Raw genomic sequence first — 27,688 nt, 5'->3', positions numbered from 1 at the left:
TGGTGTGTCCCCTGGCCCCCTGCCTCCCCACATGCTCACTTGACCCCCAGCCCTAGCACCAGAGCTTCTAGGCCAGCCTCACCAGCGTTTCCAGACTTAAAAATCCCTTAACTCTATTTTTCTATAAATGTCTTTTAAAAAAACATACTTGCTTGCCTGCCCACCCTTTTTTTTTTCATTCCGTAGCCTGTGCCAGCCTGGTTTCCATGCTCCTGACCTTGACACGGCTACCTCGGCCTTCCCAAAGTGCCTCTGCAGAAGGGTGGGGACAGCTGCCGCCTCCCACTGTCTGTCTCCTTTGGCCCCAAGGCTGTCCACTCCTAACACCCACTCCTAAGGCCTATGGTCTAAAGGTCAGCACAGGCCACCACTCTCTCCAGCTTGTCCTTGGTTCTTCCCCTCACCCAAACTTCAAATTCCAGAACATGCTGGGGGGCTCTTCTTTTTCCATCTCTGATGCTGAACCCCAGGTCTAAGCCCCTTATCTCTCACCTGCGTCTGTTCAAGCCCCTTGTGCATATCCACACAGAGGTCATATCTGTGTCACCCGCCTAAAGCTCATCAGCCTGTGGTCATCCTGCTTCAGGCCTGCCACCAGCTTTCCTCTGTGCGGAGAACAAGGCTGAGCCCCACAGGCACCCTGTGCCTCTGCAATCCCTTGCCTGTGACCATAGCTGGAACCAGGGACCTGGGCTCTAGGGAGTGACCTCTCAGCCTCTGCCTTTGGCCCTCATCCCTCTTCATGACCTCCTCACCACTACCCTCCCAATTAGTGAAGGGCTTACACTCCAGTGTTTGTGCCTGAAATGTATCCCAAGAGTCTGGTTCACCCAGGAGGAGAGGGCTGGATGCAGTGACAGCCATGTAAACGCACTTGCAGGCCACTGACTAGTCGCTCGTGGACTCCGGGTATTTGGGGGTAAAGAGGGAGTCCCAGAGGGCTCCTAACCCCTCAGCGTTCAGGAGGGGTGAGCTCAGGTTAGGCGTTCTTGGGCTACGTGCACAAGCCCAACTGGTGGGAGCCCGGTGACACAGAGCTCTAGGAGACAGTGGGCCGCATGGCCCCACATGGGACCAGAGCCGCAGCAGGGAAAGCTCTGTTGCCTTATGCGCGGACTCACTGAGGCCCGCCCAGCAAGGACCATGGGTAGTCACAGCCACATTCCCCTGTGGCCCACACCCAGGACTACCTGCCTCTCCACCTCAAGGAACAGGACCCCACATGGGAGAAGCCATGGACAATGAGAACTATGGGAATCCAGGGCCCCCAGTGCCCACAACAGGAGGTGCTACTGGGAAGGACACATCTGACATTGGAAGCTTTATTTTTGAACCTCACACGGACACAGAGGACAGAGGGCTGGACGCAGAGGCTGAAGGAGGCTTGTGCACGTGAGCTTGGCAGTCCTGCTCCAAGGGGCAAACCTTCAGGCTGTTGTCCATCGGTCCGTCCCTCCAGCTGCACCCAGTGACCACATGCATCTGGCCCAAGGCATGGCCAGGCCACTCTGGGCTGCAGATCCACCCAAGAGCCTTTGACAAATGAGGGTTTACATTTCTGTAGGTCATTTTGGAACTTAGTTTTCTAGGTATTAAAACCACTTGGATTTTGTAAGTACCTGGTGAAGTCATCAGGTAAATTAAAGGACTTTTGAAAAAAGATTCCCATTTCTGATTTCGCGTAATATCTGACAGATGCCATCAAGAATAAGCGTTAAGGTATAAAAATACTATATATATGTATATATAAAACAGCAACAAAACTAAACCACACTTTTAGAGTAGATGTGCTGTGCCAGAGAACACCACATAGTTTAAATGCATTTATGATGCTGGCGTCACCTCCCAAACTTAAAGGAAAAAAGTATTTTAAATAATTTAAATAAAAGTCACAGGATGATATTTACTGTTTAGGAATTTAAAAGGGTGGAACATTCCAACACTTTACCAGCACATCTGGTTGTGGTCTCGTGTGTGAATGTCCTTCCCTGAAGCCAGCTCACGGTCTGTTCTTTTGGTTTCAAGAGGAGCTTGGGTTTTTCAGAAGACCAACAAAAAAAGTGGTAAGGGTTTTTGTTGGTATCAATTACCAACAAAACAAAACAAAAGGCCTCCTAAGACCACTAGTAAAAATGTTTCAATGCCATCACAAAAGACAATACAAAAACCAAAGTGCTCAAATCGAAGGAGCAGTAAACTTGCCCAGAACATATAAAAGCTTTAAATAGAAGTTTAGTATATACAAAATTCGGTCAGAAGAATTTGAGAAGATTCTTCAGTTTACGTGAAGCTCTTGCGGAGAAGTGCTCGGGAGCCCTGCCCTCAGCACCCCCAGGACCCCCATTTCCCTCATCCTCTTGGAGCCTCAGACACAGCACTGAGGCTCATGGAGGCACCAAGGCAAGAAGGGAGGTGTCAGTTTAGGTGAAGTTTTCAAAGAGGAGTACTCCTCAACGAAGGCGTCTTTCTGTCCTTTCAAAGTTGCCACTAAGGACCGAAGCTGCAGGTGACCATGCTTCACGTGCCAGCTCAAGTGCGGCGTCTTCAGGTTTCTGACCGTGGCAATGAGTGTGCCATGCGTGCAGGACTGTGCCCTGGGAGCCTGAAGGCTGTATAGCTGCACATGAACTCAAACACGGGGCTGCTCTGGGACAACCTACATCTGTGGGGGGGGAGGGGGCGGGGGGGGGGGGCACGCCAGCTCAGGCAGCAGCAGCCTGCTGGAGCACCTGTACACGCAGAGGCCTACACGGCTGTACAGAGATCTGCCTCCGATACTTGGAGACATGCGTATACACTAGCTCGCACTCCCGTGCCCTCACCCACAGCAAGGCAGCGCCATTTCCCCACGTTCCAAGGCTTAACCAGAGAGACGGTGCCAAAAGGGAAACTAGGTGAGCAGCTGTGCCAAAACCACCCAGGGGGGCCATGGGCTCTGGGGCTCAGGAGGGCTGGAAGGAGGAAAGGGACCTCCCACCGGACTAGAAGCCGTTCTCAGCCTTCCCAGCCAGCTCACATTTGCCACGGGGCTGACCTTGTCTTTCAGACATTGGCCCGGCAGAGAAACCTCTGGGCACGCTGCCCTTCTCTCTCCCTGCCTCCCTGGGCCCTCTCTTCCTGCCCCCACCCCCAGCAATGGGGGCTCAGGGGTCTCCAGCTACACTGGAGGCCCCACCAGACCCCTGGAGCTGCTGGCCAGGCCTAGCAGCTGGAGTCAGGCTCAAACACTGAAAAACAGAACTTATTTGGGAATGATTTTTGACCTCCATGCTCTGAACATTGGCCAAAATTCTGCACAGTGCCCTCTCCCTGCAGAGGCACAGGTGGATGGTTGAGACACAGGACTTAGAAGACCACCCAGATCCCTTCTGAATCAGTTCAAGGGACAGAACCAGTGGGGCACAAGAGACCCATATTCATTTACAAAGTTTAAATAGGTCTTAGAACTTTAACCTTTCCTGAAAAAAATGTTAAAACAATCTCCCAAATCTCAAGTTTGGAAGTTTATCCTGCTCGTTCTGGCCTCTTTCATATGCAAAAGTAATTCTTTTTCTTCAAGTACATCAGAGTAGAAAAGGAAATCCGATTTTACTCGGTCCAGTGCGTTAAACTCTAACTCTGTGGACCACCACCCTCAGCAACTGATGCAGAAGCCCCACCGCCAGGGCCCTGCCGGACTGCAGCCTAAATAGCGTGCCCCTGCAGACCCCTGGAATAGTCTTTGCTAATGCTTGCTTTCTAGATAGGGAAGCTGTTGGCTTAAATAAACAAGATGTTCCATTAGGCATATTTCTCTATTTATAGCTTATCTAAAATGTAATCAGTGGTGTCTTGTTTTTGAGCAAGGCTTAAAAAAAAAAAAAAAAAGGTCCCTTGGCATATAGATTCATTGGCTGCTTCTGGAAGATTCTTAAATGAGCACTATGCCTTAACAGTTCATCTGCAAGAGGAACAGTCCATTTGTAGTTTCACGAATTAGGGGAAAAAGGTGGGCTATAGTACCCTCATTCCAAAAGAGAGGAATGAACTTGCTCTCTAAAAAGACCCTAACCCTGTAGTCCGCAGAAATTCAGTTTGGTTTTCTATCAAACGTGAAAGAGCACAACCAAACTCTATCGTAAAGGCATAGGTTAAAAGAAGGTATTAACTAGACGGGTAAGTCATCAGTTGGTTAATTCTTTCTCTGGAACTTGAGAAGAAAAGGTCATTGAAACATTTCGGAAACAGCCATGTACATGAACAGGACAGAGGCTGAGGGGACACCTTACCACCAGAACAGCTGGGAGAGACCAGCCTACAAGGTTCAAAGTTCAAGAAATACTGTCATCCAGGATGCTCCTAGGTTTCCGTTACATTTACAGTTTCACAAAATAGGATTCAGAAGAGAACAAAGTTTTCACTTTACTCCCAACCATTGTCTTTGATCATGTGGGCAAGCTCAATAATAAATTTTCCTTCCTTATATTTCTGACTGCTCTCAAAGGCATGTTCCTTGAAAAAGAAAAAAAAAAGTAGAAAGAAGGTCTCAGGACAGAATCGATTTCACTTTGGCTTCACTGCATGCTTGGTAAAGAAAATAAGTGGATGGTATTAAATCTCCCCAGGTGATCTGTGTGCAGTACTGACCAGGGCCGGGGCGGGGGGGGGGGGGGGGGGGGGGGCAGGGTCTGTCTCGGTGACAAGCATACCTAGGACAGGACAGGCCACTCCTACTCGTTGTGAAGTTGCTGATAAACTCACAGGGAAAGGCTAATTCAAATTTGCTACCGAGCCTCTACCACGTGCGAGGCAGTCTGGGAGGCTGAGGAGCCAGAGCCTCCTTGCAGGGACTGCAGATAAGGGGCAAGCGAAGGCAACTATGCCAAGTGCCCTGGAGGTCATTCAAGACGTTGGAAGAAGAGAAGGCCCTTGGGTGGGCAGTGAGGGTGGAGCGGAACGGGCTGGGGGTGTGTGCAGGCCTCACCAAGCCCATCTCCATGTGTGATGGGGAATGCAGAGAATAGGAACAATCAGGAATTACAGAAAGAGGGAGAGCAGCTGGCCCTGACCAAGATGACCAGAATCGCTGCAGAAGAGCACGTCATGAAGGCAGGTGCCAGCCACACCCAGACACGCCTCTCAGATGCCAGAGCCCAGGGTGGACGTGCACTCAATGGCCAGGGGGCACCAGGTGTGCAGGCCAGAGGGACAAATCTGGGAGTTGACAGGAGGGGTGGGGAAAACGGGAGCAGAGAGTATGGGGGAGCAGAAGCTGCCCACAGGCCAAACCTCTGATGGGCAGGGGGAGGCCAGGCCTCAGTGGGCGCGGCGGAAACTTCTGAGCACCACAGACGGTTCTGCTTGCCATCGCTACTGCTAAGTAATGTCAGCAGCCACCGCAGGCCTGGCCAGTCGGCGAGTGTCCCCCAGACAGGTGGGACCCTCCCCTCATTCCAGGGGCCCCTCAGGGGCCTAGGTCTGCAGGGTGGGACTGTGAGGCATGGCTGTCACCCCTGCCCTGGGAGCGCAGGTGTGCCTATGTGATTACATCTATCTTTAGTTGGCTCAGAATTTCTATCTTAAAACATGGATTGACACTTCCAGGGGGAGGGCTTACTCCTTCGCGAATTTTGTGTCTGTTAGTAATGTGTTTTATCTGGTAATCTGTGCAGTGTCCAAGAGGTTGGAATAGACAGTTACTTACATATTTCCATCCAAGCGTGGTTTTGCAGTTTTCACAGTAGATGTCTGCGACCGCGTGCAGGCCAGTAAGAAGGACCCTCTCCTCAGCGGGGCCACAGCCCACGTTCACCCTACAGGGGAGGAGGCAGGAAATCGCTGGAGACCAGAGCATTTCCCCTGGCTCCCGCCTTAGGTGGTTATTTCTCCAGCTAGCTGGTTACCAAAGGCACCAGTGTTTCTTCTTAATGCCCCACCTTCCCGCCCCCTGCCCACCACCACCTTGTATGAGAAGGAACAACTGTTCATTTCCCCAGGAGAATTCCAAGATGGGCCAGGTTCCTAGGGAGGTGACAGTTCTGTGGTGCATAGCGCAGTAAAATTCAAACCCACCACAAATGGGGCACAGACCACACCGCATGTGGGAGCTAGTTCCTCAGGTAAGAGCACACTCTTCCCTGAAACTCTGACTGGAGGGTACAATTCTTTAAGATCACTTAAAAACACTTGACCTGGGGTGCTTGAGTGGCTCAGTTGGTTAAGCGTCCAACTTTCGGTTTTGGCTCAGGTCATGATCCCAAGGTTGTGGGATCGAGCCCCATGACAGGCTCCATGCTGAGTGTAGGGCCTGCTTAAGATTCTCTCTTCTCTCCCTCTCCCTGGCTCGTACGCACACTCTTGCTCTCAAAATAAAAAGGGGAGCCTGGGTGGTTCAGTTGGTTAAGCATCCGACTTCGGCTCAGGTCATGATCTCCCAGTTCGTGAGTTCAAGCCCTTGCGTTAGGCTCTGTGCTGACAGCTCAGAGCCTGGAGCCTGCCTCAGATTCTGTGTTTCCCTCTCTTTCCACCCCTCCCTCACTTGCACTCTCTTTCAAAATTAACATTAAAAAAATTTTTTTAAATGAAAATAAAAATTTTTCAAAAACCCTCTGGTCATTCTAGCCTTTGAGTAATTGTTTGCACGGATGTACAGAAGCAATAAATGTAATGTGACCATGAACACAGCAGGTCCACAGGCCAACGGCAGTGGTACTCACACAGAATTGAAGAGGTAGGCTCGTCCCTGACTTCCCTGAAAAGACTGCAAAGAAGAAAAAGCTGTCACATATCTGTTGTGGTAAGATGAAAAGGGATGGTGAGTTTTGCATTTTGGAATAAAGGTGGAGACACTTTTTCAGGTCATGGCCTCAACGTGAGTGGAGGGCCAAGCTGAGGAACGGCTACCACAGGCCTCCGGGGCTCTGGACCCCACACAGGACCCAGGAGTCACAGTGCTCCCAGACCCTGGACAGACATTTCACCGGAGCAAGACCTTTGTGGTAAGCCACTGTGACTCGGGGGCTTTTTGTTACTGTGGTATAACCTAGCTTGAGGCTACCAGTGTTTTGACTGAGTTATATAGCTTTTAGGGGCGCCTGGGTGGCTGAGTCTGTTGGGCAACTAACTCTTGGTTTTGACACAGGTCATGATCTCACAGTTTGTGAGTTTGAGCCCTGCATGGGGGACGGGGAGAGAGGGTGGTGCTGTGCATTGATAGCACGAAGCCTATTTGGGATTCTCTCTCCCCCTTTCTCTGTCCCTCCCCTACTTGCTCACATGTGCGCTCTCTCTCCCAAAATAAATAAACTTAAAAAAAAAAAAAAAGAAATATACAGCTTTCAGATTAAGAAGAGTTTTCAAGTGGTTTTCTAGAATAAGGAATATTACATCATGGCCAATTTAACAAATAATCATCTCATAGGTTTTCCTGCACATCCTTATCAGCCTTCAATTCGGTAGACCAATTTTCCTAATTCTCTCACCTACTCTGCAAATCCTTACTTGTTTAAACAGGGTTTGGATCAGTGATATGGTCAGATCTGAGGTTCGGGTTTAGATAGAAGTCAGACTAGAGTGCGGGCCTACAAACTTCCGTAAACGAGGCCAGCTGATAAATATTTTAGGCTTTGGGGGCCACGCGGCCTCTGTTGCAACTACTCTGGCGTGATACATAAATAGACGAATGTGGCTATGATCCAATAATACTTCACAGAAAACAGGTGGTGTGCCAGATGTGGGCCACAGATAAAATCAGAGCCTTCTAACAACTAGACCTGCCTGTACCAGGAATAGTTCCCCTGGACCAAGGCATTGCTTACTAGTGACAAAGATGGCCCCAGAGGCTCGTGAACACGTGTCAAGACAATACCTCTGTCCTCATATGAACTGGATTCTGCTCTACATGGTAACTTACGGACTAACAATGTATGGAAGGAAAAGCAGCAGTTTCCTGTATCACCAGCTGAAATGCAAGGTCTGATGCCTCTTGGCAGACCGTGTGCTTGGTGCATTTAGGTTCTCAGCATGACTTTCATCCTGAGATACTCAGTTAAGGTCACGGCTGTTTCCACCTAGCAGGTCTCTACTTTCAATGTAATTAAAAAAAAACAGTCTTTTGGGCTCGTTGAAAGAAGCATCCCAAATTCCTTTTGGCCCACCCCATGATGGGGCCTCCAGCATGCTTCAGAACCAACACCATGATGATGCCAACAAACACCTATGCCCTCTGAGATGGCATGGCTCAGGGAGGTCACCAAGCCACACAGCCCCATCTGGCGGTCACAGAGTGGCTCTGCCTTCCACAAACTCAGACACTGTGACACACACGGAGCCTGCCTTGGAAGGCACCCAAGAAACCAGGAACCGAGGCCCTCGCATTTCTGACTTGAATCTTCTGAATGGACAAAGGAGCCATAGCAGCGAGAGCACAGGAACTCTCTGCCTCGTTTCACGGTGTTTATTTTAGATGATAAACAGAAATGAGACAACCGTTCATTATCACCTAGCTAAAACACAAGTAGGCAAGCAATCTTCCTACTGACTAAAGTGCGAAGCTTAAGCAGGGATTCCTGAAAGGCCCAACTTCCTGACTTTGTTTTTGAAGGAGCATGAGGTTCACGTAGCCCAAGAAGGCAAACCTGTGAGGATGGGGGGAGGTGGTGGTGACCTGCAAGGATGGGCAGGAGAGAACGGTCACAACTTCCCACCTACTACATTTGAATCGTTTTACGTGTTCACAAGTGGTTGAGTATAGACCTCAAACGCTGCTAAAAAAGGGTCCAACTTAATAATAAGGAATTGGGCTGTTCTTTTCTCATCTACTAGGCTGCTCCTGGTCCTACACAGAGTGCCCAGGGCAGCTGCCGTGGCCCTGTTCAGAGTGTCCATCCTGACGAGTTTTCTAAAAGATCCTCTCTTCAGGGTGCCCGGGTGGCTCAGTTGGTTAAACGTGCAACTCTTGATTTCGGCTTAGGTCATGATCTCACAGTTTTGCGTAATCTGTGCTTATAGCACGATAGCACTTACAGCATGATCTGCACTTACATCACAGAACCTGCTTGGCATTCTCGCTCTCAAAATAAATAAAACATAAAAAAAAAAAAAGATCCTCTTTCCCCCATTCCTCTATGATAGGCTAGTTTTCTCCTTAAGCATTCTGAGTTTTTAAAATTTCTTAATTCCCTTATTATTAAACTCTTCCCACAGATTTGCTAGACTTCCTTTGTTCCTTTGATGTGTTTTGGTTTTACATTAACTTTACTGCTCTGACAAACTAACCTACTCCTCTTGCTTTTTGTGATTTTCTATCCCTCCAAAACCCACCCACTGCACAAACACCACGACCAACACACTAAGCACACCAACATCACAGTGCAGTCACACTCCACCATGCACGAAACTTTCATCAATGCTGCCCAGGAGTCTCTATACTTCCCGGACACAACAGACCCACAAAGTCACACAATGGTTAAATGTTTGTCTACGAATTAGGTCTGATCATCCTCAGGGGGATCTCATCATTTTCTGGGCACAAACCACTTGCCTTAGAGATCAGCTCATCATGATTGGCCAGGTGGGCTCTGCAGTGGACACAGCTGTACGTTCGGTGACAGTTTGGCAGATAAGCTTGGAAAGTTTTGGATTTTGTCATCTTCACCATCTCGGCAGGGCACTCCTCGCTCAGCTCAGGGCTGGCACCGGAAGAACCGCGGCTCTGCTGGGCTCTCTGACAAAAGAGACACTGAAATATGCATGCAAGAGCCGTTGTTGTTTGGAGGGCGTGTGGCACTGTCCACACAGCTGGGACGAGAGAAAAATGTCACAACCTGTCAATGAATCAAGACAAAGTAGTGGGTTATGGAGGGAACAAAATACGTCAAGGAGGCATGTTCAGGAGGTATGTGTTTTGAGGAATAGGGTGGGGGGGGGCCAGAACTGGAAGATCTAATTCTTTAATATTATACATAAAGAATACTAATACCTCGGGGCACCTAGGTGGCTCGGTCAGTTAAGCTTCTGACTTCAGCTTAGGTCATGATCTCATGGTTTGTGGGTTCAAGTCCCATGTCAGGCTCTATGCTAACAACTCAGAGCCTGGAGCCTGCTTTAGATTCTGTATCTCCCTCTCTCTGCCCCTCCTCTGCTCATGCTCTGTCTCAAAATGAATAAAAATTAAAAAAAAAAATTACATGAGTCCAGAAATAAACCCTTGTGTAGGGTCAAATGATTTTAAACAAGGGTGCTATGATTCATTAGGGAAAAGGCAGTTTTTTCAACAAGTGGTTCTGGGAAAACTAGATACTCACATGCAAAAGAATGAAGTTAGACCCTTATTTAACACCGCATACAAAAACTGACTCAAAAAATAGATGCCTGGGTGGCATAGTCGGTTAAGTGTCTTTGGCTTGGGTCATGATCTTATGGTTCTCGAGTTTAAGCCCTGCATTGGGCTCCCTGCTGTCAGCATGGGGCCCACGTCAAGTCCTCTGTCACCACCCCCCCCCCCAAACACACATCTCCCCTACTTGCTGCCTCTCAAAACAACAGTGAAAAAAATTAACTCAGGATGGATCAAAGACCTAAATGTATGAATGGAAACTATAAAACTCCTAGAAGAAAATATAGGGGAAAACGCTTACAATATTGATGTGGCTTGATTTCTTGAAAAGGACAGTAAAAGCTCAGAAAAATATTTAGATTTATAGAAGGTAAAGTGGGAGAAAAATGGGGCAGAGCACCTGTAGAACACCAAAGAAAAGGAAATAAAGGTCTTAGAAGTATCCAGAAGGAGAGGGAAAACTACCTTTCAACAGAACAACTTCCCAAGTAAAATAACAGAATCCAGAGGGTAGTCAGGAAAGGTAACTTTAAGGTCCTGAAAGATAATATCTGGCTATTCCAGAGTTCTATATCCAGTGAAAATATCTTTCAAGAATTCCGGAATGACATTATCAGAAAACTATAAAGGTTGACTTCAGCAAAATACCACTAAAGGAAGTACAAGGATGTGTGTGCTTCAGACAGAAGAAAAACAATACTACCTAAACGTCAGAGTCTAAAAAAAGGAATGGTGAATAAAGAAGATGGTAAATAGGTGAGTAAAAGAACAGCAGTGTCGTTTTGTACAGCTTTAAAAAGATAGGACAGTAGGTGCACCTGGGTGGCTCAGTCGGCTGAGCATCCGACTCTTGATTTCAGCTTAAGTCATAATCTCAGTTGTAGGATCAAGCCCCACATCAAGCTAAATGGTAGTTTAAGGTGTCAGACTGGATAGAAGACAAAATTCATCTAAGATGCAATTTACAAGAGACACATATTTTTTTAAGTTATTTATTTATTTTGAAAGAGAGTGCAAGTGGGGGAGGGGCAGAGAAAGAGAGAGACACAGAGAGACTCAGAATCCGAGGCAGGCTCCAGGCTCAGAGCTGTCAGCACAGAGCCTGACGTGGGGCTTGAACTCACAAACTGTGAGATCATGACCCGAGCTGAAGTCAGACGCTTAACTGACTGAGCCACCCAGGCGCCCCTACAAGAGACATATCTTAAACATAAGGACACAGAATGGTTGAAAGATGAAGCTAGAACCTGGGTGATAGCAACACAGACATACAGTTTATAATTATTTGCTAACAATATATTTGTTTTATGTATTAAAAAAATTTTTTTTTAATGTTTAGAGAGAGACAGAGAGAGAGGGAGACAGAGAGACAGAGCATGAGTGGGTGAGGGGCAGAGAAAGGAAGACACAGAATCCAAAGCAGGCTCAAGGCTCCGAACTGCCAGCACAAAGCCTGACACGGGGCTCGAACCCATGAACTGTGAGATAATGACCTGAGCGAAGTCAGGTGCTTAAGCCACCCATGTGCCCCTGTTTTGTGTATTTATTATATGCATGTGATTCACAATAAAGTAGCTAAAACAGCAAAAGGACAGGGCACCTGGCTGACTCAGTCTGTAGAGCATGCAACTCTTGATCTTAGGGTTGTGGGATCCAGCCCTGTGTTGGGTGTAGAGATTACTTTAAAAAAAAATAAAGCAGTAAAACCTGAAATCATTGTTGCACTATATGCCAACTAACTTGGATGTAAATTAAAAAAATAAAAATTAAAAAAAAAGTGTAAATCTGACTACTTAATAACATAGCCTCAAAATATATAAATCAAACATTGATAGAACCGTAAGGAGAAACAGATAAATCTTTAATCACAGTAGGATTACTGATTATTATATAAAGCATAAACATGGTATACTTATTACATATGTATAGTATACTTAATATACAGCATATATAGTATAAATATACTCCTATTTTATTCTTTTCAGTGACTGGCAGAGCAGACAAACACAAATGAATAGACACAGAGATGTGCATGATGTGATGGACCAACTAGACATAAAAGACATGGAGAAAACTGTATCTAAGAACTTCAGAATCCACATTCATTTAAAGCACACAAACATTCAGAAAAGCCAAACACACAAGTCTCAACCAACTTCCAAGGATTGAAAACACAATATATTCTCTGACCACAAAACACTAAATTTAGATATCAATAAGAAAATACCACAAGAGAAAATTTTCATACGCTTAGAAATTCAGAAATGTACTACTTTCTACACAAATAAATGGAAAGATATTCTGTGCTCATGGACTGGAAGAATATTGTTAAAATGCTCATACTACCCAAAGCAATCCATAGATTCAATGCAATCCCAAACAAAATACCAATGGCATTTTTCAGAGAACTAGAACAAAGAATCCTAAAATTTGTATAAAACCACAAAAGATCCCGAACAGCCAAAGCAATCTTGAAAAAGAAGAACAAAGTTGGAGGTATCATAGTCCTTAATTTCAAACTATACTACAAATGAACAGTAATCAAAACAGTATGGTACTGGCACAAAAAACAGACACACAGGGGTGCCTGGGTGGCTCAGTCGGTTCAGCTTCCAACTTCAGTTCAGGTGTGATATTGCAGTTCATGAGTTCGAGCCCCACGCTGGGCTCTGTGCTGACAGCTCAGAGCCTGGAGCCTGCTTCAGATTCTGTATCTCCCTCTCTCCCTGACCCTCCCCTGCTCACATTCTCTCTCTCAAAAATGAACATTAAAAAGATTAAATTAAAAAATATAGATTAAAAAATACAAAAAATAAATAAATAAAAACAGACACACACACATCAATGGAATGAATCAAGAGCCCAGAAAAAAACCTCACACACACAGTCAATTAATTTATGACAAGGGAGGCAAGAATATACAATAAATGGTCTTTGGGAAAACTGCAGGCAGCTACAGGCAAAAAAATGAAACTGGATCACTGTCTTACATCATACACAAAAATAAATTCAAAATGGATTAAAGACTTGAATGTAAGACCAGAAAACAACAAACTCCTCGAAGAAGCCAGGGGCAGTAAGCTTTTTAACATCATTCTTAGCAAAATGTATTTTGGACCAGTCTCCTTAGGCAAGGGCAATAAAAGCTAAAATAAACAAATAGGATTACATCAAACTGGAAAGCTTTTCCACAGCAAAGGAAACCATCAACAAAAGGCCACCCAGGCAATGGGAGAAGATATCTACAAATCATACATCTGATAAAGGGTTAATAACCAAAATATATAAAGGACTTACACAACTTAAAAATAAACAACCTGATTAAAAATGGGCAGGAGAGGGGGGCGCCTTGGTGGCTCAGTCAGTTAAACATCCGACTTCAGCTCAGGTCATGATCTCATTGTAAGTTTGAGCCCTGCATCAGGCTCTGTGCTGACAGCTCAGAGCCTGGCCTGCTTCAGGTTCTGTACCTCTCTCTCTGTCCCTCCCCTGCTCATGCTCTGTCACTCTCTCTCTCTCAAAAAAGAAATAAACATATAAAAATTTTTTTAAAAAATGGGCAAAGAGGGGCGCCTGGGTGGTGCAGTCGGTTAAGCGTCCGACTTCAGCCAGGTCACAATCTCGCGGTCCGTGAGTTCGAGCCCCGCATCAGGCTCTGGGCTGATGGCTCAGAGCCTGGAGCCTGTTTCCGATTCTGTGTCTCCCTCTCTCTCTGCCCCTCCCCCGTTCATGCTCTGTCTCTCTCTGTCCCAAAAATAAATAAAAAACGTTGAAAAAAAATTAAAAAAAAAAAATGGGCAAAGAGGGCACTTGGCTGGCTCAGTCGGTGGAGCATGCAACTCTTCATCTCAGGGTCATGAGTTTGAGTCCCATGCTGACTATGGAGCCTACTTAAAAAAATGGGCAGAGGACGTTAATAGACATTCTTCAACAGAAGACATACAAATGGCCACCAGACACGTGAAAAGCTACTCAACATCACTCACTCATCATCAGGGAAATACAAATCAAAACTGTAAGAAGCTATCACCTCACACCTGTCAGACTGGCTATTATCAACAAGACAAAAAATTAACAAGTGTTGGTGAGGATGTGGAGAAAAGGGAAGCAATGGAAGCAGCCCAAGTGTCCATCGATAGATGAATGGATAAAGAAGATGTGGTATATATACACAACGGAATACTACACAGCCATAAAAAGAATGAAATCTTACCATCTCACCATGAAATCTTACATGGATCAACATCAACAGTACTACACTAGGTGAAATAAGTCGGACAGAGAAAGACCAATACCATACAATCTCACTTATATCTAAAGAAAAAACAAAAACAGACTCACAGATCCAGAAAACAAATGGTTGGTTACCAGAGGGGGCAGGCATTGGGGGAATGGGCAAAACAGGTCAAGGGGATTAAGAGGAAGGAACTTCCATTTAGAAAATAAAGATGTCATGGGGATGTAATGTACAGATAGAGAATATAGTCAGTAATTCTGTAATAACTTTGTATGGGGACAGAGGATAGCTAGATTTATGGTGGGGATCATTTCATAATATATAAAATTATCCAGTCCATATGATTTACACTTGAAGCCACTAAGATATTTATTGTATGTCAATTATACTGATTTTTTTAAAAGTATAATCCAAAGAGAAAAAAAGGAACATATTTCTTTATACCCATGGGTCTAAGGACAATGAAAATTAGAAGATATTTTGAATTAAACAGTAAGTACTTCCTAGTATTTACAAGGAAACATAAAATCTTCTAGAAGGTAGATTAGAAAATAAGACAGGTGGGGGGCGCCTGGGTGGCGCAGTCGGTTAAGCGTCCGACTTCAGCCAGGTCACGATCTCGCGGTCCGTGAGTTCGAGCCCCGCGTCAGGCTCTGGGCTGATGGCTCGGAGCCTGGAGCCTGTTTCCGATTCTGTGTCTCCCTCTCTCTCTGCCCCTCCCCCGTTCACGCTCTGTCTCTCTCTGTCCCAAAAATAAATAAAAAAACGTTGAAAAAAAAAAATTTTAAAAAAAAGAAAATAAGACAGGTGGAATTAATGAACTAAACACCCATCTTTCAGATGTTAGAAAACTGACAGAGAAACCTAAAGAAAATATATAGAAATAGTAAAAAATTCAATGCAACAGACAAGAAAAACATGGATATACAAGGTTCAATGAAGCCAAAAGTTTTTTCTCAGAAAGACTAATAAAACTGATAAAGCTTTGTTCCAATGATTGGAGGGAAGGTGGGGAGTGGGGGAGAGATCAGATCAAAGCAATAACCTGGCAGAAATAGAAACGGAATATCACTTTCTTTGAGTGAGATTTATGGATGTTGTGATCAATTTAATATATTTGAAAATGCAAACCACACACATAAATTCCTGGAAGAAATACAACTGAAAAATAGGACTCAGGAAGAAAAGAGCAAACCTGAATTCAGATCTGATTAACATTAGTGAAATCAAAGTGAACACAGCTAGCTTAACTTGATACTAAACCTTGACCAGGGCAGTGAAAGAATAAAATTCACTATAATTTTCTTCTCATAAGCCAAAATGCAAACATCCTAAATCATACTACCAAACAGAATCAAATACTATTTTAAAAGGATAATAAAATACAATTAGGTTGACTTTATCACAAGAATACAAAATCATTTAACGTTAGAAAATTTAGCTAATAAAATGTACTGCCTATGGTTCCCTCAATCTGTTTATCTCAATAGATGCAGAGAAAGCATTTGACAAAATTTAACATCCATTCGCAATTTTAACATTCCATGAAGACTAAGGGACATCAGGGAACTTCCTTATCTGTTAATTTTATAGGTACCTGTTATAGATAGATTTTATAGATATCTGTTAAGATACCTATAAAGATGAAAAAACCCACAGTGAACATCATGTTCAATGGTCAGACTTAGAAAACATTCTTTTTGAGATCAGGAATGAACCTCCATATCACCACTTTCATTCAGCACTTCCAGAAATCCCAGCCAGCTGGGGAAGGCAAGGCAAGAAGGCATAAAGATTAGAATGGAAAATATACACTTCTACAACAGTGTAACAACACAAAGTAAGAATAAATTCAAAGATCTGAAACACCTTTACAAGAATAGTATACAACTTTGAGGGACAATGAGGAATACCTTAATAAATGGAGAGATACACCAAGATCAGGACTGGAAGATATTATAAACATATGAATTCTCCTCAAAGTAATTTTTATTATTTTCAAAGTTGTATTTATTTTGAGAGTGCACACACACATGCAAGCGGGGAAGGGGCAGAGGGAGGGGTGGAGAGAATCCCAAGCAGGCTCAGTGCTGTCAGCGCAGAGCCCAAAGTGGGGCTTGATCCCACGAACCAGGAGATCATGACCTGGGCCAAAGCCAAGAGTTGGATGCTCAACCTACTAAGCCACCCAGGCCATAGGCACCCCTATTTTTTTTTTCTTTTAATTAAGCAGGCTTCACACCCAGCACAGAGCCCAGTGTGGGGCTTAAACTCACGACCCTGAGATCAAGACCTGAGTGAAGATCAAGAGTCAGATGCCTAACCGACTGAGCCATCCAGATGCCCCAAAGTAATTTTTAAATTAAATCCAATTCAAATAAAAATCGAGGAAGATGTGTTGAGGGGTGTGTGTGTGTGTGCGCACCCATATGCAAGCCAGGGAGCCAGCAAGAGAGATGTAATTTTAAAACTTCTCCTAGAAGTGTCTGTAGGGGAGGGAAAAGTTTTCTCAACCCTCTTGGGGTCCCTGGCTGGGTCTAAAAATTAAACTGGCAAAAACAGATTAGCAGGAAAAAAGCACACAAATTTTATTGAATGCTTACATGTACCTGGGAGCCTTCACAGAAGAATGAAGACCCAAAGAAGCAGCGGAGCAGGGAGCTTTTCTACGTTTTAGACAAAGAAACCATTTATTTGTGAAGAACTGACAAGGCAGAGGGGTTCGGGCTAGGGGCAGACCATGGTGAAGAAATAATTAGGAAGGTGGGGTAGGTTTAACAAGGTTTGTTTACACAGAATTCTTTGCCCCAAATTCCTGGTCTCTGGCGGTAAGAATTTCCATTCTCCTGGTACAGAAGGGCACCTTTCACATGGGAGTTTAATGACCTGTTTCAGGGAATAAAGGCAAAGGGGGAGGTCAGAGTGACCTTCCTCCTTCTGCCATTTTCTCAAATTCCTCCAGCTTAAGATATTCAATATGGTAACATATTTTAGGGTAGTACACCCTGAGCCCCATCATGCCAAAGGTCAAATAATGAAGACAAGGAGCTCCTGGGTGGCTCAGTAGGTTGAGGGTCTGACTTCAGCTCAGGTCATGATCTTTCAGTTCATGAGTTTGAGCCCCGTGTTGAGCTCTGTGCTGACAGCCCACTTCAGATCCTCTGTCCCCCTTTCTCTCTGCCTCTCTCCTGCTCGTGCTCTTGCTGCTCTCTCTCAAAAATAAATATTAAAAAAAAAAAAGCTTAAAAACTAGTGAGGACACTTGGACCCTCTTAAAGAGCATAAAGGAAGCATGTACTCTACCGGAGTCTGCCAGAGAGCAAGTCCTGCCATTTTCTTCCTTCCTTTCTTCTTTTTATAATGTTTATTTTTGAGTGCGAGACACAGAGTGGGAGTGGGAGAGGGGCAGAAAGAGACACACACACACAGTCTGAAGTGGGCTCCAGGCTCTGAGCCACCCAGTTGCCCCAAGTCCTGCCATTTTCCATGGTCATCAAGGCACGGGCACAGGACAGGAAAACAGGTCAATGTGACCCAAAAGAGAGCCCAGAAACAGACCTATTCATAGATGAACACCAGATATAGCAAAGTGGTATTACACTTCACTGAGAAAGAGAGGTTTCCAAAAATGGTGCTGGACATTACAGATACCCATCTACAGGAAAAGAAAAAGCTGGATCCTATTTCATACCATAAACAAAAATTAATGGTTCATCCCATTTCCCAACAGAGAAACTCAACTACAAGAATATTGTGGGGGCACCTGGGTGCTCAGTTGGTTAAGCGTCTGACTCTTGATTTAGGCTCAGGTCATGATCTCACAGTTTGTGAGACTGAGCCCCTTGTCTGGTTCTGTACTGACAGCGTGGAGCCTGCTTGTGATTCTCTTTCTCCCTGTCTGCCCCTCCCCTGCTTGCGCCCGCCCGCACTCGCTCGCTCTTGCTCTCAAAATAAATAAAAAGTAAACATTAAATAAAAAAAGAATATTGTGGAGGAAATTTCCACACAAGAGACACACATCCACACCTACACATCTATCCTCCAAAATGAAGCTCCATTTCTTTCTCCAAAATATGGTCTTCTCAACCAAGTGTTAAGGTAGTTCTGAAGAAGTCTGATTATATGAGATATTCCAGATCAGTGATTCCTCAAACTTTCACTTTTTCATGATATCACATTAGTCCCAATACATTTTATCAGGTTTTTTCGGTTGCCCCAAACTACTGGACACTCTATGAATTTGAACCCTGGCATCCCTCCCATCTTTGAGGGAGGTCACAGAGGCAGGTCACAGAGGTGAGTGTCAATTCAGATACCACCTGCACCGGCCCAGCTCCATCTCCTGTGTCCCCACCCAATGTCCCACACTGGCCACGTAGACAAAGTCGATCCACACACACACATGCCCCACCCATCAGTAATGACCAATAAGGAAGGAATGAACCTGTTCTGACTTATTTTTTTTAAGTAGGCTCCACACCTGAACTCACAACCCTGAGATCAAGAGTCGCATGCTCTACCAACTAAGCCAGCCAGGTGCTTCCTGACTTTATTTCTTACCGAACTCATGTTGAGTCTGTTTTAATATCTTCACCTGAGTTTTCTCTTTTTATTGAAAGGAGGCTTAAGTTTTGTCCCTTCTTTCCTTTCTTCAGACTCCCTCTGATTCTAAAAGATTCCAAAAGCACACAGTGAAGGGGCCGAGAAACAGGAATCTCAGATTATTCACAAGCTAGCTGGTCAGGTATTTGGAGTCTTGTCCCTTTAGTGGCCAAAACACTGTTCCCCATGACTGGAGAACTACAGAAACTGCCCTCCAGCCTTGAAACAAGTGATTTCAGGGCGCCTGGCTGGCTCAGTGGGCAGAGCATGTGACTCTTTGATCTCGGGGTCATGAGTTTGAGCCCCACGTCAGGGGGTAGAGTTTACTTGAAAACAAAAACACTTTTTTGTTTCACTTTTATTCATAAGAATGGAGGAAACTCTCACTTTTAGCTCGCGTGCAATTCCCTCTGTATGGGACAACACCTTTCAAAGTGGCAAATTGCCAAGGGTTTTCTGTTTATTTTCTGCTCGATGGCATGGATGTGTGCCATTCCACTGTGAGCCTCCACTGGACGGCCCCCGCCCCAGGTGTCCTCTACCTGAGGAGCTGCCAGCGTCCAGTAGGTCTGCCCCTGTGGAACAGCCCTGTCACCTTTACTGAGCCTTGTCCATGCTCAGCACTCATGGCCAACCTTTGAAAGGCAGGAATGTGGGGGTGCCTGGGTGGTTCAGTTGGTTGAGTGTCTGACTTCGGCTCAGGTCATGGTCTCACAGTTCATGGCTTCGAGCCCCACATCAGGCTCTGTGCTGACAGCTTGGAGCCTGGAGCCTGCTTCAGATTCTGTCTCCCTCTCTCTCTGCCCCTCCCCCGCTCATGCTCTGTCTCAAAAATAAATAAAACATTTTTTAAAATTTATTAAAAAAAAAAAAAAAAAAAAAAAGCAGGAGTGTGTCTCATGCACACACATTTTACCATTTTGTCCTGACCTCCACCCCTGTCACCATCCCTCAAAGGGTGTCCTGGCAGAGAAACAGCCAGGCCTGCATTCATGGTCACTGAGGGGTGTGTCACACTGTGTTTTCAGTTGGCTTTTAAACTGGATATCCAGGGGTGCCTGGGTGGCTCAGTTGGTTAAGCATCCAACTTAGGCTCAGGTCATGATCTCATGGTTCATGAGTTTGAGACCTGCATTGGGCTCTCGGCTCTCAGCACAGAGCCCACTTCAGATCTTCTGTACCCACCCTCCTTTCCCCTTGTGTGTTCACTCTCTCTCAAAAATTAAGTAAATAAGCTTAAGTAAATAAGCTGGATATCCACTGTGGCACTGGGGAAATCATGGGCAAGTTTTCAGGCAACCAGTGTACAAATGGGCTTGTACAACCAGATCTACTGGCAAGTTAAGAACCACCATGAAGTAACTAAAAGGCAAATGCATTCAGTGAATCACGTTTACTACAGGACATTGTGTTTCTCTTGGGTTTGGAGGGCAGCAACCATCCCCCCAAAAGGTATTTGTGCAGGGTAATTTCTTAGAGCAAAAACAATATTCTGGATTTCAGAAATTTCTCTCCTAAAATAAACATGTATAATTATTTTAAGAGAATGTGAATCAGGCCCATGTCCATATGGTGCCATTATCACACTTCTAAAGACAAAAACACTGAGAAATAAAGCCCCAACCAAGCAGCTCTGACATTTACAGGATGGACTGGAGGCTACCCGAGGGCCGCAGGCTCCCTTCCCCACACCTGGGGATACCCATCCTCTCTACTATCCGTGCCACCATGTTACCTCCCAGTATTACCGCTCCTGGCACATAAGCTCCAGTCCCAACCCACCACTTCCCCTGTGAGGAGGAAGGGAGGCACCAGGCAGAGAAAGCATTCAGCTAGAGTTCATGGTGGAAGTGGAACCCCAGGTGGGTGGCAGGGACATTAACATTCATCACAGAAAAGGAAACACAGGGGCTCTGAAGAGACTCCCAGCCCAAACCAGCACTATTTTAAGCTGTTGATTTCATGAGAATCAAAGAACTGGCAGCAACCCTAAAAGATGGGGGGGTTGTTCTTATTAGTCCCACTGAGCAGATATGGAAACTGAGGCCCAGAGAGGTTAACCAATCTGCCAAGGTTACACAGCTAGTAAGCTGTGGATTCCAAGCCATAGTCCAAGCCCTGGACCGCTGTGCCTGAAGACACATAAACAGGTGTGAACTTCACTCATCACTGCAAATTAAAGGCAGTCTGGTATGTCTTACAACCCAGCAGGTGGGCAAAAATTTTTTGAAAAGATACCACCAGGGCACCTGGCTGGCTCAGTCAGAAGAGCATGCGACTCGATCTCAGGGTCGTGAGTTCAAGCCCCATGTGGGATGTTGAGATTACTTAAATAAATAAAACTTAAAAAGTTGATACCACCACTGCTGAGGGCTTGTTGTAGCCACCTGGTAACACCTATCAGCACTCCTGGGCACACACCCCTAGACCTCAGGCCCATCTGGGGCATTTTACCTAAGAACTGACATGCACATGTGCAAATAACTGGATAAAGGTTGTTACAATATTTTCAACAATAACAAAACATTAGAAACCATCTCAGGTCTAGCCAAAGGAGAAGGGTAAATGCGCTGATAAACATTTCCAAGGCTGGACCTCACCTGGGGGTAGGAAGGATGGGGGAAGGCAACTTCCCTTACACTGTATGCTTTTTGGTAACTTTTGATTTTTGACACCAAATGTATGTACTCACTGTTCAAACACACACACACAGCACGTGCATGGAAAGGCCTGGAAGGATTCACATCAATGGGCAATAGCATGAGTCTAGTTTGCCTTTGGCAGAACCAGCTTCCCTTCATACAGTCTTCCTTCTTACTTGAATTACAGGATGAAATGCTTTCCTCCACATTTCAGGAACTGCAGGCCTGGTGATCAGTGGACCCACTGGGAGAGATGAGAAGACTCCTTCAGCCCTACCGCCTATCTGGCTGCCCCAAAATAAAGCACCCTTGGCTCTCTGGCCTCCCCCAGGCTCTGCGTCTCTGGGGGATCTGGGAAGGGGTGTCTGGGCTCTTTCAACACCCAGTGGCTAGGCGCCTCTGCTCTCCAAGCTCCAGTCCTCACTTCTCCTCCCTCCTGCCTCAAGTCCTGCCTCCACCATCTGTCTCCCACCAGACTACTGATTAATGTGCTCGCACTGAACCCTTCTTTTGCAACAACTTGGAATACCTTCTTTTTTATTTCACCCACTGGTAACAAAGTTCCCCAGAGCCAGGGCGTTGGGACACATCCTAGCAGAGGCTACTGGTTTCCTTGGTATCAACAAGGGGGAAAGGCCAAGGCACTATCCACACACCACTGCCCTTCTCACTTGAAAGGGTGGGCTCTAGACCCAAATGCCAACGGAAGTGGGAGGACAGAGAGTATGAATCTTAACCTGTAATTATTTAATTGCATACTAAAACGAACATAATGGGGGGTGGGGTGCCTGAGTGGCTCAGTCAGTTACGCGCTTGACTTCGGCTCAGGTCATGATCTCGCAGTTCGTGAGTTCGAGCCCCAGCATGGGACTCTGTGCTACCAGCACAGAGCCTGCTTGGATCCTCTGTCTCCCTCTCTCTCTCTACCCCTCCCTCCCCCAAATAAATAAACTTTAAAAAAAGTGTTAAAAAGAACATAATCGAACATTTGATGCCCTGTGTTGGGGCAAGAGACAGAAAAACTAGAGATGCAAAGAGCAATTAGAAGTGGGCCAATGCTCAGGGGTGAGAGTGTGGCACCATGAGGGAGCCAGCAGGTGAGGTCTGGAAAGAAACAGGTTGCCGGGCGGTGGTATGGGGCAGGGGGAACCAAAGGTACAAGAGGGCTCAATTCAGACCACGCCACATATTTGGTGGCCGTGGAACCTCAAGCCAAGCTGTTACCTTATCTGTGGGTAAACTGCGATTCACAAGGAGGTCCAGAGAATTACACAAGATGTCATGTCATTGCTACAGTATGACAGAGGGTTGGCAAGGGTGTCTCCACACCTCATAAGCCCCAAGGGAATCTGGTCCTGATTGTGAGGCTCTGCAGGTGCCAGATTAAGGGGCCCTTTCTTGGGTGTGGACGACAGTGGGCTGGCTCCAGGATTTCCATTTTACTATCACCAGCAGGCAGCCTTCCCAGGTGCCCCAGGGTGTCTATCACAGGAGGAATGGTGACTGCTTTTCTGAATCCAACTGGCATTGTCGTCCCCAGAACCCTTAGCCCTTGGGTCTTGGCTGTTCAGAACTTTCTCCAACCTCCCCTGAGATCCTCCTGACAAAATTTCCACCCCCTAGAGGTTTTGCTGATTAGCAGATCTAACAAACATACAACCAAATGAATCTCAAATGAAGAGCATCAGAGGATGGTTTGAAAGCACTTCTATTGCGGGGTTTTTTTTTTTTTCAGTGTTCATATTTTCTACAACTGTAGGTAAGTTGTTAGTGAAGTTACTTCCGGTATCTTAGATCTAACAGAACATGTGGAAAAGGCAAAATCAAAGACCCAGCAGGTAGAGAACAGATGTCATTACACAGTCAGACAAGCCCTTACAAATTGAAAGGGATAGCAATAAATAGCCACAATGGGCTTAGTTAACAATAGGGGTTTCCTTGCTTATCTGTGTTTTAATCAGGGCTCCAAGGGTAACAGAATTTGTGTTATTAAAGTTTAGCATAGTAGCTTCTTGAAATGCCAATTTTATATCTTCCTGGCATTAAATCCACCCAGGCAGAGTCTATTGGCAATCTGACCTTGGCATTTAAAGCATTTCCAGCAGCTGAGAATTGGTTTTGCCAGCTTTGCGCACTGGAACAGCTCTGAAGTGGTTATAGGGCCACTTCATATAGGGCTGACGTGGTTATACATGCTACCGAATAACTAAGAATACTGCTTCTTCATATTCTAGTTTTCATTTATCAGTCCCCGAGGGTTTGGAAAAATGCAGTAAAACTCTATTGGCAGTCCCATTCCCTCTCCCAGCTCATCCCTGCCCCTCAGCATAGCAGTCCTTGTGAAACTGAGAGACAGGACAACGGGCAGGAATCAAAAGAATAGGCATTACAGGAACACTGCCCCCAATATAAAGGGCTTTACACATTTCAGTGCTTCAAAACCGGAAAGATCTAATGTCTGGACTTCAGTTACAAGGGTGTATCCATGTCAGTTGTTCATTTTGGCAAATGCACCACAGCATTGTAGGATAGTAACAATGGGGAACACTGGGTGTGGGGCATATTGGGACTGTCTGTACTATCTTTGCAACTTTTATGGAAATCTAAAGTTATTCCATAACAAAAAGTTTGTTTAAAAAGCAAAGGTTATTGGGGCACCTGGCTGGCTCAGTCAGTGGAGCATGCAACTCTTGATCTTGGGATTGTGAGTTTGAGCCCCATGTTGGGTACAGAGATTCCTTAAAGATGAAATCTTTGAGGCCACTATTCAGATTGGTAATGAAGATCAGTTTGTTTGTTTTTTTTTTACGTGCCCAATACAGGCCAGACCCTGTGCTGTAGGTCCATGGTAGGATATGATTTTGCCCCCGTCCTACCGTGGAGAGGTTCCTACGAGAAGGAAACACTCTAACCATGGGAGGTGTAAGAGTCTAGGAGAGCCCTCAGTATTAGCATTCCTCAATTATGCCACTACTGCCACCCAAGAGCCCAGGGCCAGAAGTAGGGGAGAACAAGTGCAGGATTACTAAACTCAAAACCAGCATCAAACACAGCTCCTGGCATGGAGCAGGGACTCAGCAAACCTTTGTCACACCTACTAGATGGGAGCAGAGGTTGGAGGGTGCATGGGCGTGGGAGAGGGGCAGCTGGCTCAGATGAAACACCTGAAAGTGTTCCCTAGAGGAGGTAAGCCTCCTCTTGAGGCTTGGGTAGGAGTTTAGGAGTGAGGTGGGTGGAAAGAAGAATATTCTTGGCAAAAGAAACAACAGGTTAAAGTGTGTACGTTCTGACTACAAAGAAGAAAAAATGCAAGTGAACAGAAAAAGCTTGGGGGTGGGAAAACTGGGGTCTTCCAAAGTCATTATCTACCCAAAATGAAATTACAGCTCCCCCACCCCCACCCCTCCATCCTCGAACACAGCACATTATCTGGACATCAAAGATGTCAGAGGCAGGCCTGGGGGAGGGGGACCCTACTTAGCAGGTTTCCCAAGCTAAGGCTTTTGCAAGCTCTGCTTTAGTAAAATCCGAGTGCCACAAGCGGGGAACTGATACGGAGGACAATTCATTTTAGTCACGATCTTTATGTGGGCAACTTGAAAACACCCCCTCCCCTTTAATAAACATTCCTAGGAGACCTCTTTTGTCCTCATTTCCCTCACCAGTCACAACATTTTTTTTTTTTTTTTAAAGAGGGACAAGCCTATTACACACCAGGCATCTAGTTCATTCTGTTAATTTTTTCGTGGCCGAAGTGGAAAGGAGACGGGGGGGCGGGGGGGGGAAGACAGGGGGACAAAATCAAAGATTAGGCTTTGTGGTCTGTTCCAACACGGATACAAATAGCAAATTAAAACAACAAATCAGAACAAAAACATCCACAGGTGCAGCCCGCTCGCGCCCCGTCCGCCAGCCCGGACGCCCAACAGGTGCCTCCGGGCCCCGCCCGCAGCCGCAGGAGCCTCGGGTCGCCACAAAGTAGCCGCCCGCTCAACAGCGTCCAGGCCCGCCCGTACTCACGGCCGCTCGGCGGTCCGCGCCCCGGCCCGCAGCGCCCATCCGGCCCGGGCCCCGGTCAGCGCGGGCTCGGCTCTCAGGCGGCCCCGGCGCGGCCCCGGACGCGCTGCGGCCGTTGGCGCCTCGGCAGGGCGCGAGGCATCCTCCCGCCGCCGCCCCGCGGGCCGCCTGCCCTTTGTTTTGGAGCCGCGGCCCGGCCGCGCCGCCGTTAACGGCCTCGGAACGCGGCGCCGGCCAATCAGCGCGCTGCAGCGCCCGCGCCCCGCCCCGCGCCCCGCCCCGCGCCGCGCGTTCCCGCCCCGCGCGCTCGGCGCCCGGGAGCTCGATCAGCTCGCGCACGGCCGGGCAGGACGGGGGCGCACGTGCCGCGGGGCGCGACGCACTCCCATTGGCCGGCCTACCGAGAGCGGCCTCGGAGCCAGCCTATGAGGATTGCAAAGCTTAGGAGCGGGGCCGCGCCGGGCGAGGCGAGGCGGGGCGCGGGGCGGACTCAAAGAAGATCTCAGCGCGCAAGCGCGGGCTGGCCTGGACCCGGGCGCTCGGGAACCTGCGGGTCACTCGGTCTCCCCGCTCGCCTGGAACGGCCGAGGGGACGCTGGGCTTCCAGGACCGAAGCAGGGCGCACGGGTTGGTCACGAGCGGGACCCGGGCTTCCCTGGCTGGACCACTCAGAGACTCGGTCCCCAGAATATGGGGTCCTCCACTCCGACCACCCGCCCTGAACTCTCCAAGCCACTCTACTTGAGAACCTCTAACTGTATCTCGCTCTCTTCTGCTCCAGAACCCCCAAATCGGACCCGACAGGAAGCCCCATCCTCTGGGAAGCCGTCCTGGCCCCCCAGGCTGCCCGTCCCATCTTGACGTCCACACTCCGTCCCCCAACGACTCTCATGTCATTATTTTGTTGGTCCCACAGCCTTCCTCTATAAATTGTTTTTTGAATAACATAATTAAAAAAAAACAACAGTGCTGAGGTAACAATGTATATAACATTTTTATACATGTTAGCGTTAGATCTTGTTTCTTTTTTTGTAATGCAGTATATCTTTTAAAGATCTCTCTAGGTCTTTGGGTGTGCATCTGATTACTGTACTTAGAATGTCTCTGTTTATCGTCCATTTGTCAGAACTTAGCCATTCTCCAAATCCCCTCCTTTTACAAATGTGGCTGTAAAGTCGGAACTCATGATCATTTTTAAGATGCGTTTGTCACATGTGTGTTGGCATCTCTTCATTAACTGTTAAGCCTTTCAGATCTTTAATTTCCAACTGGGGGTGGGGATGGGGATGTTCCTTTTTCTTGTGAATTTTCAAGATTCCTTAGACTGTCTTTAAAAACTTATTTTTTTGCCACTGCAAATATCTGTCCTCAGTCCTTTGTTGGAAAAAAAAAATCCTGATTTTTATGTGAGCCAAGGTTTAAAGTTTATGTAATTTTGCATCCTACTTTGGGAAGGGGCATTTTTCTATTGCGATTTTTAATGAGTAATTTTAGTGGCTGCAGAATGTTAAACTTAACATATCTAAGTAACTATGTGGTAGTTCGGGCACATCAATGACTTATGCTCTGTTTCTTCAGAATCCTTCAGTCTTTGAAAAATTTTGCACCACATTTTCTATTGTTTTTTCCATTATGGTTCCTAACTTAATTCTTAGAGATTACATCTTTCCCTTAAGGTCTAAGTGACTGAAGTATGTATGTGAATCATGGAGGATTCTTTCAGTGCCCTTGGCCTGTGAACTCATTGTCACCTCTCCTGTAAGGATCTTTCCCTGTGCAGGACACCAGCCATGGACCACCTTCCTGCCCACTGTCCAGTGCCTTTCAAATGTTTTAAACTATGACCACAGTAAAGAATTATAGGGAATGCTTGGG

At 46.3% G+C, this 27,688-nt stretch overlaps 1 protein-coding gene across 4 annotated transcripts; it reads right to left on the bottom strand.

Annotated features, from left to right (window-relative positions):
• Window positions 1-1,308: 1,308 nt before the first annotated feature.
• YPEL1 (yippee like 1) lies at window positions 1,309-26,023 on the bottom strand. 4 transcript variants are annotated; one of them, XM_058692860.1, is made up of 6 exons: window positions 25,817-26,023; window positions 21,847-22,040; window positions 9,521-9,803; window positions 6,696-6,739; window positions 5,684-5,792; window positions 1,309-1,533 (listed from the first exon to the last, which is right to left on the bottom strand). In XM_058692860.1, the coding sequence occupies exons 3-6, from the start codon at window positions 9,635-9,637 to the stop codon at window positions 1,336-1,338; spliced, it is 468 nt and encodes a 155-aa protein (XP_058548843.1). In that variant the 5' UTR covers window positions 9,638-9,803; window positions 21,847-22,040; window positions 25,817-26,023; the 3' UTR covers window positions 1,309-1,335. The 4 variants fall into 4 exon arrangements, with proteins under 4 accessions (XP_058548843.1, XP_058548845.1, XP_058548846.1 ...); XM_058692862.1 differs by having other exon boundaries at window positions 21,973-22,040; XM_058692863.1 differs by having other exon boundaries at window positions 1,309-4,491; window positions 25,817-26,014.
• Between the last annotated feature and the right edge of the window lie 1,665 nt (window positions 26,024-27,688).

Source organism: Neofelis nebulosa, chromosome 11 (assembly GCF_028018385.1).
Source record: "Neofelis nebulosa isolate mNeoNeb1 chromosome 11, mNeoNeb1.pri, whole genome shotgun sequence".
Lineage (NCBI taxonomy): Eukaryota > Metazoa > Chordata > Mammalia > Carnivora > Felidae > Neofelis > Neofelis nebulosa.
The sequence above is the reverse complement of the archived record's forward strand: the minus strand, read 5'-3'. Positions and strand labels throughout refer to the sequence as shown.

What these genes read in the sequence shown, in the direction of transcription:
- YPEL1 (XM_058692860.1), bottom strand. Translation starts at nt 9,637, where the DNA reads ATGGTGAAGATGACAAAATCCAAAACTTTCCAAGCTTATCTGCCAAAC. An exon ending in ATGATGAGCTGATCTCTAAG is followed by an intron (nt 6,740 to 9,520) that starts GCAAGTGGTTTG and finishes TCTTCTTTGCAG; the next exon opens with TCTTTTCAGGGAAGTCAGGG. An exon ending in CCACGCTTGGATGGAAATAT is followed by an intron (nt 1,534 to 5,683) that starts GTAAGTAACTGT and finishes CATTTGTCAAAG; the next exon opens with GCTCTTGGGTGGATCTGCAG.